The sequence below is a fragment of the Rhinoderma darwinii genome, chromosome 5 (assembly GCF_050947455.1).
Source record: "Rhinoderma darwinii isolate aRhiDar2 chromosome 5, aRhiDar2.hap1, whole genome shotgun sequence".
Taxonomy (NCBI): Eukaryota; Metazoa; Chordata; class Amphibia; order Anura; family Rhinodermatidae; genus Rhinoderma; species Rhinoderma darwinii.
In genome coordinates this window covers 136,844,563-136,858,790 of record NC_134691.1, presented here as the reverse complement: position 1 = coordinate 136,858,790, position 14,228 = coordinate 136,844,563, and the positions used below count along the sequence as shown (strand labels likewise).

At 39.6% G+C, this 14,228-nt stretch overlaps 1 protein-coding gene across 5 annotated transcripts in view; it reads left to right on the top strand.

Annotated features, from left to right (window-relative positions):
- Window positions 1-14,228, top strand: part of CARMIL1 (capping protein regulator and myosin 1 linker 1) — a 489,111-nt gene that overhangs the window by 359,181 nt on the left and 115,702 nt on the right. For all 5 annotated transcript variants that reach the window (XM_075826549.1, XM_075826548.1, XM_075826545.1 and 2 more), the window contains 5 exons: window positions 7,644-7,730; window positions 9,264-9,367; window positions 10,276-10,353; window positions 10,812-10,888; window positions 11,442-11,546. In XM_075826549.1, coding sequence (XP_075682664.1) covers window positions 7,644-7,730; window positions 9,264-9,367; window positions 10,276-10,353; window positions 10,812-10,888; window positions 11,442-11,546 — 451 coding nt within the window. The remainder of the gene's footprint in view (window positions 1-7,643; window positions 7,731-9,263; window positions 9,368-10,275; window positions 10,354-10,811; window positions 10,889-11,441; window positions 11,547-14,228) is intronic.

Below are 14,228 nucleotides of genomic sequence, written 5' to 3'. Positions count from 1 at the left end.
GTATGCATGAATGAAAATTTAGCTTTCCCATTCTACAACAGCCTGAAGTTTTAAAGGGGGTATTGAGATAATTTATTTTATAATGTCTTGCATTGATAACACATACTAGGAAACATTAACTAGAAGACTGGATAGTTTAATTTGTTGTTGTGTGCATGTCAAAAATGCTCTTCAGTTGCAGACACCATCAAATTGGTTAGACTAGATAACAAGTTTTGTCCACTACTTAGCTGAGAGCAGGACTGAGTATGTGAAGATTTTTCGCCTCTGAATGTAAGCAATAATATTTACATCCTAACAGCACTGACTGCAATTCATACATATATATGTATGTATATATATATATATATATATATATGTGTGTGTGTATATATATATATATATATATATATATATATATATATATATATTGCAGTCAGTGCTGTTAAGATGTAAACATTATTGCTATAATTATATACACTACCGTTCAAAAGTTTAGGGTCACTTAGAAATTTCCTTATTTTTGCAAGAAAAGCACAGTTTTTTTCAATGAAGATAACATTAAATTAATCAGAAATACACTCTATACATTGTTAATGTGCTAAATGACTATTCTAGCTCCAAACGTCTGGTTTTAATGCAATATCTACATAGGTGTATAGAGGCCCATTTTCAGCAAACATCACTCCAGTGTTCTAATGGTACATTGTGTTTGCGAACTGTGTTAGAAGGCTAATGGATGATTAGAAAACACTTAAACCCTTGTGCAATTATGTTAGCACCGCTGTAAACAGTTTTGCTGTTTAGAGGAGCTATAAAACTGACCTTCCTTTGAGCTAGTTGAGAATCTGGAGCATTACATTTGTGGGTTCGATTAAACTCTCAAAATGGCTAGAAAAAGAGAGCTTTCATGTGAAACTCGACAGTCTATTCTTGTTCTTAGAAATGAAGGCTATTCCATGCGAGAAATTGCCAAGAAACTGAAGATTTCCTACGTGTACTACTCCCTTCAGAGGACAGCACACACAGGCTCTAACCAGAGTAGAAAGAGAAGTGGGAGGCCCCGCTGCACAACTGAGCAACAAGACAAGTACATTAGAGTCTCTAGTTTGAGAAATAGACGCCTCACAGGTCCTCAACTGGCAGCTTCATTAAATAGTACCCGCAAAGCACCAGTGTCAACGTCTACAGTGAAGAGGCGACTCCGGGATGCTGGCCTTCAGGGCAGAGTGGCAAAGAAAAAGCCATATCTGAGACTGGCTAATAAATGGAAAAGATTAATATGGGCAAAAGCACACAGACATTGGACAGAGGAAGATTGGAAAAAAGTGTTCTGGACAGACGAATCGAAGTTTGAGGTGTTTGGATCACACAGAAGAACATTTGTGAGACGCAGAACAACTGAAAAGATGCTGGAAGAGTGCCTGACGCCATCTGTCAAGCATGGTGGAGGCAATGTGATGGTCTGGGGTTGCTTTGGTGCTGGTAAAGTGGGAGATTTGTACAAGGTGAAAGGGATTTTGAATAAGGAAGGCTATCACTCCATTTTGCAACGCCATGCCATACCCTGTGGACAGCGCTTGATTGGAGCCAATTTCATCCTACAACAGGACAATGACCCAAAGCACACCTCCAAATTATGCAAGAACTATTTAAGGAAGAAGCAGGCAGCTGGTATTCTATCTGTAATGGAGTGGCCAGCGCAGTCACCAGATCTCAACCCCATAGAGCTGTTGTGGGAGCAGCTTGACCGTATGGTACGCAAGAAGTGCCCATCAAGCCAATCCAACTTGTGGGAGGGCCTTCTGGAAGCATGGGGTGAAAATTTCTCCCGATTACCTCAGAAAATTAACAGCTAGAATGCCTAAGGTCTGCAATGCTGTAATTGCGGCAAATGGAGCATTCTTTGACGAAAGCAAAGTTTGAAGGAGAAAAATATTATTTGAAATAAAAATCATTATTTCTAACCTTGTCAATGTCTTGACTATATTTTCTACTCATTTTGCAACTCATTTGATAAATATAAGTGTGAGTTTTCATGGAAAACACAAAATTGTTTGGGTGACCCCAAACTTTTGAACGGTAGTGTGTGTGTGTATATATATATATATATATATATATATATATATATATATATATATATATATATATTAGTTTTTTTTTTTTTTTGTATATTGATATTGAAGACCCGAAAACTTTGAAGGAACACGTAAGGAATTAAGTTCTAAACAAAAAGATTGATAAACAAACCAGAATTTGTTTTTTATTTTTGATTCTTCACTGTAGCCCCCTTTTTCTTTGATGACCACTCTGCACACTCTTTGCATTCTCTCAATCCGCTTCATGAGGTAGTTATCTGGAATGGTTTTCAATTAACAGGTACTCGTCAAGAGTTAATTTGTTTAATTTCTTGCCTTCATAATGTGTTTGAGACCATCAGTTGTGTTGTCCAAAGGTAGCATTGGTACACCCTTCCATACAGTGTTTAGCCCTATTCAACTACTGTTCTAATCCACATTATGGCAAGAACTACTGAAGTAAGTAAACAGAAATGACAGTCCATCATTATTTTAAGACCTGAAGGTCAGTCAATCCGGAAAATTTGAAAGAACTTTGAAGATATCCTCAAATGCATTTATGAATGCCATCAAACGCTATGATGAAACTAGCTCCAATGTGGACTGCCCTATGAAAGGAAGAGTTATGTCTGATGCAGATGATAAGTTTATTAGAGTTACCAGATTTAGCAAGGAGACTGCGAGAATCAAGCCTTTATGGTCGAATTGCAGCAAAGCAGCCACTACTAAGTAACAACAGCAAGAAGAAGGGCATTGCCTGGGCCCAGTGGCGGATTAAGTAGACCATAGGCCCTGAACTGTTCTCCAAACTTGGGCCCACCTTCACCGCCGCCCTGCCGCAGCGCTGTGCTAGCATTTAAAAATAGGTGTTACAGTTACAAGTTTCGGAGTGCAGTGTCCCTACATAATGAGAGTATCCAACCATCGCTGACCGCATCACACTGTGTAGGGACACGTCCTCCTGACAAGGGGAATGGTAACACCCAATTCGAATTCGTCCTGGACTACACAAAAACTTTTTGTGGAATACAAGGATTTCCAATAACAGACATGTCACTCACATGTGACGACATCTCAGATTCTAGTCATTCTTTTTCTCTTCTCCATCTGATCCAGACCTAATGACGACTTCTCCCATCCACGACCCATTTCTGAAGAATTTGTCACTCCATGTCTTCTGCTCCTCACTTTTCCAACATTTACGCATCTATAAACGAAGAAAAAATTCTCATGGTGCCACACACTATGCACCAAACACTGCGCCCCTGAATATAATCGTACAAAACACGATGCCTGTGAATACAATTGTCAAACGCTGCAAACTGAAGCAGCACGCACACAGGGCCCCCTGTTGGAAGTACCACTCCCAATGCCCCCTGTAGATGGCGCCACTCACAATGCCCCTGTACATAGCGCCACTCAGAGCCCCCTGTAGATAGTGCTACACTCACCCATCCTGTAGATAGCGCCACACTCACCTGTCCTCGTACTTGCGCCGTCCTCTTCTCTAGCGATGCAGGCCTGGTCTCTTCTAACCAGGCTCCATTCAGTCGAGCGATACAGGGGGCATGATGTCGTCATTGCGCCATCTGCATCACAAAAAAACGCAGAGTGGCGGGGAAGAGAACCGATGGTTCCCTTGCCTCGCCATCACTGTCAATTGTATCCGCGTCCAAAGGGGTTTGGCCCTTGTCACAGGCCCCCTTTCTGCACCATATACAAAGCAGTTTTGTCTAGTTTTTTTGCTGACAACTGCAATGTGGTTTTATTCTTTGGATAGCCATGGGACCCTCGGGCCCCGGGCGACCTCTCTAAAGTGATCTATGGGGTTCCGCTATTGCTTGGGCCAAGAAACACAAGGAATGCATATTCGACCAGTGGAAATCTGTACTTTGGTCTGATGAGTCAAATTTTTAGATTTTTGGTTCCAACCGCCATGTCTTTGTGAGACGCAGCAAAGGTGAACAGATGGTTTCTATGTGTGTGGTTCCCATCGTGAAGCATGGAGGAGTAGGTGTCATGGTGTGGGGGTGCTTTGCTGGTGACACTGTTGGTGATTTATTAAAAATTCAAGGAACACTTAACCAGCATGGCTACCACAGCATTCTGCAACGATATGCCATCCCATTTAGTTTGAGCTTAGTGGGACCATCATTTGTCTTTCATTTGGATAATGGCCCCAAACACACCTCCAGGCTATGTAAGGGCTATTTGACCAAGAAGGAGAGTGATGGAGTGCTGCGTCAGATTACATGACCTCCACAATCACTCGACCTAAACCCAATTGAGATGGTTTGAGATGAGTTGGATCGCATAGTGAAGGAAAAGCAGCCAACAAGTGCTCAGCACCTCTGGGAACTCCTTCAAGACTGATGGCAAACCATTTCAGGTGACTACCTCATGAAGCTGATTGAGAGAATGCCAAGAAAGTGCAAAGCTGTCCTCAAAGCAAAAAGAGGCTACTTTGAAGAATCTAAAATTTAAAAGCATATTTTGGTTAGTTTAACACTTTTTTTGTTCCCTACTTAATTCCATATGTGTTCCTTCATAGTGATCTGGTCTTCAATATCAATCTGCGATGTAGAAAATAAAATAAAAAAACAAGAAAAAAAACATTTGAATGAAAAGGTGTGTCCAAACTTTTGCCTGGTACTGTATATATAGATAGATATTTCTGTTACTTGCAGTGTACTAAATTTCTAATGGGGTCATCTCATAAAGGAAACCTATTACCAAATGCCCCATTAGGGCATATAGACATCATTAAAGGGAACCCATCACATGGTACGTTCTCTCCTATATGTGTGTAGAATGTTGTAGAGCAGGAAGAGTTGAGCAGATTGATACATAGCTGTGTGGTAAGATTCAGGATAATTGTATTATATAACTGTATTTTATTAATAGAAATCCCTACTCACTGGGCTTAAGAGTCCATTTGGTGGTCTTAACCCCTGACTGACAGCCTTTCCTGTATTAGTTTACATACAGAAACGGTTGTCAATCATGGAATGGGACCCCCCGCTGATCTGTTAAGCCCAGAGTGAGCAGGGATTTCTATTAATAAAATACAGGTTATCCTGAAAATGTTTTCCTTTTCTTACCATAAGCTATATATCAATCTACTCGGCTCCTCATGCTCGATAACATGCTCCCTACAGATCGGACTGCATGTACCACAAGTTCCCTTTTAAGAGAGCATCTCTTGCTCTGGCAGACCTGGCCTATCCATGTATTACTTGGTCAGATAGCTATTTAAATAACTGGCAAGTAATACTATATTTCCCCTTCAGTGGCCGTATCGCTAGCCTCAGCTTCCCTTCTTCTGGGAAGACAAACTAGAAACTGGTTGACCATGCTGTAGATCTATTTACACACATATTGTAAAAAAAATATATAATAAATTAATAATGTAAAACAGATATTTTCCCCTCACCATAACCGCACCTGCGGGAGAGTGTCCGCCCCCAGAGACAGGAAACCTAGAGATAAACAAAGCCCCTCCTTCATAGCCTTAGTGGTTTCCTGTCCCTGCAAAAAGCCTGGTGTGGAACTACAAATGGTCCTTTTTTTTTTTCTTTCTGCTAAGCAGTGGTTCTCTTTGGCTTGGCGGGCTGACATCACTTACCCTGCCGAATTCATTACCGCGAGCTTGCGGTTAAGTCTGGGCCTCCACATCCTCTTTTCTTGTAATGATCATTGTTAAAGGTGTTGTCTCATGACTGACATTTATGGTATATCCACAGGATATCAGGGGAGAGAATTCTGAAAACATCCAACATCGCTGAGCTACGCTGTTTCCGCAACTCCTGTAGATGTGAATGGAAGTTCTGGAAGCAGTCTAGCTCAGCGACCTTCACGGTTTCCAGATTCCCAACTACCTGTCCACTGATTCTTTGCCCCGATGCGGTGCCAAGCAGCCGCCTCACAGACGGGGTTGGGGGGGAACCCTGTTCCCGAGATACATGCATATCCCGCATCTATCAGATATTTTTGGCATGTCCTGTGGATATGCTATAAATGTCTGTCGTGGGACAACCCCTTTAATGGAACAAATACTAACGAAACATTCTAGGAGAAATGTATACACCGTGTTATGCCTAGTGCAGGGCCTCATGGGGGTATGCAGGATAGAGAACATTTAAAGAGAAACTAACTGTGTCAAGCATTGCCCCCTCAAGCCCAGCACTAGAAATAACACAGTGGGGCAGATTTATTAATACTGTCTTAGACCGTGTAAACCTAGCCAAGGCAGTCAGAATATATGCATGATAAATTTGGCGCATCTTACTAGACATTCCAGACACTTTTCTCTTCCTGATATCTCCTGTTAGTTGGCTTTGTTTATCCAGTTTTTTCAGCAAAAATTTTTTGCCGCATGGTGACACTTTAAACCATGCCCATTTTCTGCTATACCATGCCTTTCTTTCTAAGCCACACCCCCTGCCAAGCATGTTCAAAAAAAGTGTCTAAAAAAAGTTAACAAATGTGGCAGACCGCATGTCTGCCAGAATTCTGGCTCATTTAAAATCGCAAATCTACCCCAGTGTGTAGTATTTGCCCAGAGTGTTCCATTAAGCATTTTCTAACTTTCTATATTTTTTCAGCCGTAGCCAGAAGTGATCAGACATTTATCATTGTTGTGTTAATCAGTAGGGACGAGTCAGCATTGTTGTTTCCTAACCTTTTCTGACTCTGCCTAATATAGATAGAAAGATCTAAACTTAAAATGCCTCCGTCTTTATCACCTCTTGTTATAATTGTGTTCATTTCGCTGTTGAGATATAGAACTTTCTGCCCAGGCTCCGACAAATTGCTATTCTCGTTATGCTGATATTTCATATTGCAAACACTAGTCAGTTAAATTTAAAACACATTTTTTTCCGGTATCTAAAATAGAACTTTACTGATGTTGTGTAGTAGGTCCATGTTTATTCAAAATATATAAACTGTAAGCTACAGAATCAGATTTTCACTGACCGTATTAATATTATTGTTATTAGTCTAGTCCTAAAAATAATTCTTTGTAGATTACCTCTAACTGGTGGGTTATTTGGGCCACCAGTTTATTAGAAAAACTCTAGGAAGTCTTTCAATCTTCGCACACTAGCCCACCAAGTGACTTGAGGAAGCAAAAAGGGAGAACTTTAATGTTGACCGTGTATTTGGTGGCCACCATGTCCATATAAAGGGGATATCCCAATTAGACAACCACCTGTAAGAATGCAGCCACCCTGGCAATATGGGAAAAGCTATATGGCTAGCTGCTTAAACCGGCTGCATAAAATGCCAGATGAAATAGTGACCATGTAATACATGGCCATGCTTTGTATTAGTAACTCTAAACTCTGGCTTACAGAAGGGGCTTTGGAGCAAAAGAACCCCCTCTATTTGTCCTAATAAAGCACATGGTTCTAATTCTCGGAGATTAACAAGCACTTTGTGTACATGGAGCCTAATTCAGAATGGACCAATCTAGGTTCAGACAATATATAGAAAATGTTTCTAATTACAGGTACATATTAATTTGATCATTATGTCTGTATATGCATTTGTTTTTATCTTTTTCCTTGTGTTTTTTTTTTACAGGTGTGTCTTTTTTAAGTATACAGTTTGCCAAACTACCTAAGGGACTGATGTATTTAAATTTATCAAAAACGTCAATATCACCCAAAGGTATAGAAGTTGTTTGATGTGTTTTTTTTTATTTTCTACATACTGTACATTTTATCAATGTCAAAAATCGAAATAGCCCATGCAGTGTCATTTGTGCTGAAGGCTATTGAGAAATTAAGATATACTTAAAACGGCAATAATGTAGCTCAATCGATTCGAAGCACAAAATGACATTTACAAATATACATTTGTTCTTCTCCACTCCTAATAACTAGCGCTGCTACAGTACTGTAATAATAACTGACAAGCTTATCTGCGCATGAGCATCCTTTTATTTAAAGTGTAGCTAAATTTTTGACAAACTTCTGACATGTCATAGTGACATGTCAGAAGTTTGTATTGGTGGAGGTCCGAGCACGGAGACCCCCACCAATCGCTCAACGAAGCGTTCGTGTGAGCGCTCAGCTGCTTCGTTTCTGTTCGGCTTTTTCCGGAAAGCCGATGTATCGGAGTACGGGTTCATAGACTTTGTATTGAGTCCGTACACCGATACATTTATTTCTGGAAAAAGCCGAACAGACACGAAGCAGCTGAGCGCTCACACGAGCGCTTCAGCCTAGCGATTGGTGGGGGTCTCCGTGCTCAGACCCCCACCAATACAAACTTTTGACATGTCAGAAGTTTGTCGAATGTTTAGCTACACTTTAACCTCCTCTATCTTTAATTGGTTCCTTTCAAATAAAGGTCACAAAGGAATATGATTGGATATGAAGTCGATGTGTAGAAGTTTGTCGGCATTACAAAGCCAACCCCTGAGCAATCACAATATTTACATTACTGTAACAGTTAGTAGATAAGAGTAGAGGGACAATTTTAGTACATAACTCCTTTTAAAATGTTAATGTTATTTTATGTTACAATCTCTTGTTCTTATAGTTATATACTGAAAAATTAATTTTTCAATAATAATATTCCCATTAGCGTTGCTTATAAACCAAATCTTACCCTTTTTTTTTTGTCATCTTTTTTTTATTTTATGGTCATCAGGACAGAACCATTAACCTTAAAGAAGCACTCCCACAATTTTTTTTATCCTCTGGCCCATTACAGAGGCACTTGATGTAAATTGTGGTGAAAGTAATCTTCTTACCGGTGACTGTATTTGGGAGTTATGCCCTCCCTTCTGGTCCTCAGCTGTGTCACGTGACCAGCAATAGGACTCCCCAACTGCCCCAGCGTCTCATGTGTGGACACAGTGTCCGATTCTCTATTCATTACAAACACAGCCTCGATGTGAGTCTTATAGAAATGAATGGAGAAACTGACTTCCTCTCTACATATGAGACGATGTGGCAGTTGGAGAGTCCTATTGCTGGTCACCTGACACAGCTGAGGACCAGAAGGGAGTGGATAAATCGAAAATACAGCCACCGGTAAGACAATTTCCTTTACTACAATTTACATAATGTGCTCATCCAACGGGCCAGAGAATAAAAAAATTTGTGGGTGTGCACCTTTAATCTATGTGATGACATAATAATACTTACGCCAACTGTTTTTCTGTATTAATCTGGTTTTTATTCATTTTCCTAGGAGTGAATATTCTGTCCCAGTCACTGAGTGCAACCCAGTTGATTTCAAGCACCCTTACCCACCTTGACCTCTCAGGGAATATACTTCGTGGTGATGACCTTTCAGTATGTACAGCACCTAACTTTGTGTTCATAGACAGGCTATATTATTTAAATACGCAGTAGTCCATTTCTCTATACTGTTATAATGTTTCGCATTCTATGTCTGCCCTTTTATGTTCTTATAGTTTTATCTAAATTCTAGATTATCTAAGAAATTTCACTTTTATAATATATTCTTGTATCCAGACTGTGATTTTATTATTGGTTTTGCAGCATTAATGAAGACCTAGTTCTACGTGATCATATGATTCTCCACTTTTGATCAACATTATCTAGCCAACAAATGTAAAATCCTCCATTTTTAAATTAATCTGACTATGATGATTTACACAAACCATAATTAGATTTTGCTCTGTGCAGTGTAACAATCTGTTGCTAAATATAATCCACTAGCAGTTATTACGACTTAATTTTATTTCTAAGTGAGGTAAGTGAAAACTGCAAGACATATAACGTAGATCAGTAACAAGGGTGAACGTTTTACATTTACTGACAATAATCCGTGTAGAGCCCCACTTTTACGGGTTTATGCATACAATTAGATCTAATATTGGGCGCCATTCTGGTTTTGCCTTTTAAAAGTTAAAAGCCTAAAATACAGTACTCTGCTGGTTTTGTCATTCCCATAGATTTTGAATCTAGCGGCAGCGGTCGAGCAATGAGAAGGAATGGCGGTTTGGAACCCCCATTTTTATGATCGGTGTGGATCCCAGCGCTGGGGCCCCTAGCGATCAGAAAATTATAACCTATCCTGTGGATAGGTGATAATTTATGATTATTCGAAAACCCCTTTAATTGGAATTTACTGTGAAAACCGAGCAAATTATACATTACTCGTGCCTGTGTATACTGTGAATCATGTGTCCCTTTAGTTTCAATTACTTCTTTATTTCTGTTTTTATCTCTTCTAGTGTTTGTATTCTTTTTTGGCACAGCCAAATGCTATTAAGTACCTGGATTTATCGAGCACCGAGTGTTCAGCAGATGCGGTAATCATGAATTTTCTGTAACATTTAATAATTGAATTACTTAATAGAGGAGAGTATGAGAAAAAAAATGTATGGCATATTCATCTAGGCGTGTCATAGTTGCTCTATTATTTTTTTCAGTAACCATTGATAAGTAGGATACAATAGATTACATTTTATTTTTTTTATGAACTCTAGTGAACTTATTCTAAGCAGACAGTTCTGTAATCCATATTTTTACAGGGCATGTGACACTTAATATGAATTTCTGAAAAATGACCTCAATCATAAAGTAATTAGCAAAATTCAAAAACCTATTGTGACATAGAAAAACTTTCAAGTACGAAAAGTATAGTATGCATACAGAAGGTTCATGCCGATGGCTTGCATGTATATTGTAGATTACAGCACAAGAAAAAGTATTTTATGTATTGTGTTGTGGACTACCATGTAATGAGTGAATTTTTGTTGTTCTTCAGGTATGTGGCGCTCTCCTGCGTGGTTGCTTGCAGAACCTTACTACACTCAATCTTTCCAAGACATTCTTTCCCCACAGGTATAAATCCCACTTAGCATCCCGTCAATGTGAATTTCTAGGAAAACCGTAACTTGCTAATTTTGATTCATGTTAAGTCTTCTCGAATTATCTTCGTTTAAAAAAATATGGGTCTTGTTTACATTGAGGTGTCGTTGAAAGTTTACAGAGTTGTATCCATAAGTTTACTGGAGAATTTTCCTAATAGAATTTTTTAATTGTAAAATCATCAAAAAAGTTAGCATCCAGTTTTGTTTTGTTTTTGTATCCTGTAGCCTACTATCATGTCAGAAAATCTAGTCTCTGTTGACCCAAGAAGCACTGGGTCCAGACTGCTATGATCATGGTGGCAGAGTGTCCCAAATAAATTTTAGGGAACGTGTGCAAACATTGACATCTGTAGAAATTACACCATTTCTTGGCTTCAGTGGTGTTTTTTTCAAGTTGTAGGATTGCTGAAACTTTTTTTTTTTAAATCGTTTTAAAACCTTTTTTTTTTTATTAGTGGTCATTTGGAGCAAACTTGTCTTCTGTGTCAGATTTAAAAACAATGTTTCTCTTTTGTGATCTACAGGAAAGGAAAAGAAGTGCCACAATCTTTTAAACAGTTCTTTAGCAGTTCTATTTCTTTAACGCACATCAACTTTTCTGGAACTAAGCTCTTCCCTGAGCCTCTGAAGTAAGTTGTTTTTTTGTTTTTGTTTTTTTATTCAGTAAGAAAAAACAACAACATTAAACTGGAAAAACCAGCAGCATATCATTACGAGAAATATACCCTGGCTCATATGTGGGGATTAAACATTCCGATGCAATGAAAAACCCTACTGTCAATTAGCAGTACACTTGGGCTCTAATACACTTGATGCCCACTGACAATAAGCTGAGCACAGGGTGTCCGGCTGCTGGGGCCCTCAGGGATCATCTGTAGAGGAACCTGGCAATTCTCATGCAGTGCCACCACAGTAAAAATGAATCCTCACACAGTCTCCGTTGAAATACATGAAATCCAGAGAGAGATCGAGAGACTATTTGTAGGTGCTCTTTGCTCCAGCATTAGGGACTCCAGTCTAATAACTCAAAATGCTCTAATAGGGGTTTATAAACCAGACAGACCCTTTTTAAAGGATCGGGTATTTTATCACGACTTTTTGTTATCTGTGTTTTTTTGTGGAGATTTCTCTAACCCAACTGTTCTATGACCTTCCAGCAAAGTATCATATTTGATAATATAGCACCTATCAGATCCTGGTTATATCAGGCTGGCTATACATTTTAGATGACTGTCGACCGATCACTCTTTTAGCCGACAGCTATTCCTCCTGACTCCATTATACTTATGCACGCTCGGCCTGTGTTCTCAGGGAGAAATCCGCTGCCGACTTATCTAATAATGAATAAAAGGATCGGGCATTTTGAAATTCATCATACCCGATTTCTTCTCTCCCCGACATCTGCTGTCTCGAAAGTTATGGCTCTTTTACACGGCCTGTCATGGACCGTGTAAACGGGCACCGATCAATGAGACTGCTCGTTGATCGGCGCTGATTTGTTCCTTTCGCATGGAGCTATGTTTGGGAGCGAGCGATTTGTTACTACGATCGCTCGTCCTCATACTTTTTTTTTATCATGTCGGCAACACATCTCCCTGTTTACACAGGGAGGTGTGCTGCCTAAAACAATAATATTTCTTGCAGCATAAACTATACAATCAGCCGATGAACGAGCGTTCGTCAGATGATCGGGAACGAGCGTTCACATGAACGCTCTTTTGCCCGCTAATTGGCCTGTTTAAAAGGGCCTACAGGATGCCCCCATACACATCAGATGGTTGGCTGGTTATGCCAATATTGGCTAGTTCAGCGAACAATCATCTAATGTGTATTGCAAGCCTTAGTCCTGGTAAAGACTCTCTTTATATACAGCAAGATAGAACAGAAAACTATTTCAAGTGAACGGGAATCATGACAAGTATGTGGAAGCTAAATTTTCTGGGCTGCCAATGTTTTTCTTACATTAGTGACTGTTGCATATCTTGTATTTATATGATGGTTCACAGTATATAATAAGTTTCCAGTCTTCGTTGTGAAAAATGAAGCCGCTGTCTTAAGTAACTCCGTAATTTGTCGTTCTTCACATGCTTGCTTTAGGCAGAACTGCACAAGCTTTACATTGTAGCAGAGGAACGTTTCAGGAGGAAATAGAATGAAATTATTTAAGGTGTACTTATTTTCATAACTTAAAGAATGTGAAAGACATAATTTAGTCTCTAGGAATAGGGTGTAGTTTTTGTGGCAGAAGGAGGTGATGGCAAATATACCTTAACCTAATAGAGAGCAGTGTCTGGGAAAATATTCTTAAAGGAATACTGCACCTGAAATAGAACACTTGATGGAATATGTGGATGTCATTAACACATATGTATGTACACTTTTGTGGAGGTTCTCAGAGCTGGAGATACGTCAGTCAGCTAAATTAGTTACCATGGGGGCAGACATTTTTCTGGATTTTCTGTCTGTCATGGTGTTGACGAACATCAGTCACCATCTCTCCAGGCTGAAAAGACTGATCGCAGGGACAATAAATGACATTATTCTGTAGAGCATGGTAGACATTAGATTTAACATTCCTTTAGGAGTCGTATTATCAATGTGGAATTTACAGGAATCTCTCACTGTCTTGGCTTTGGCGTGACAAACATATTGCTTTAGTTTTACTGAACCTATATCATTTAGTTGGTGATCATATGTGCTCATCGGGTTCATTACAGACATTGTATGACCTGGAGGCATTTTTTCAGTGAATGTAGGGTGTGGCAAGTAAAAACAGGCCGTGCGAGCAATAGCTGTAAAATCCCGGGAGCCTATGCTTCCTGTTATATCAGAAGACAGTCAGACCTTTCCAATTAACCAAGAGGTGCTACTGGCTAGGTAGGGCCGACCTCAAGATTACTTCAATTCATGGCTTTAATCTCACACTGTATCCACAGTTTTGTTTTTTTTTTCATCGTTCATTATGCATTTGGATCAATGTCGCTGTAAAAAAAACAAAAACAAAAAAGGCTTAAATAGAGTACAATAGTATAAAAAGGAGCAGCTGCAGTTGTCACGTTCTATTTTTCTAATTTTCTGGATAAGGCTGCGTTCACATCTGCGTCAGGGCTCCGTTCCGACATTCCGTCAAAATTTTCCATTGGTATGGAGCCCTGATTGACACAAACGGAGCCCAGAGGTTTCCGTTTCCATCACCATTGACTACGTAGTCGACTACGCTATTGATTCCGTCAAAACGACGGAACCCTTGCACAATGGAGACAATGCGGAAACCATTGGTGATGGAAATAGGTGTCAGTCAGGGCTCCGTT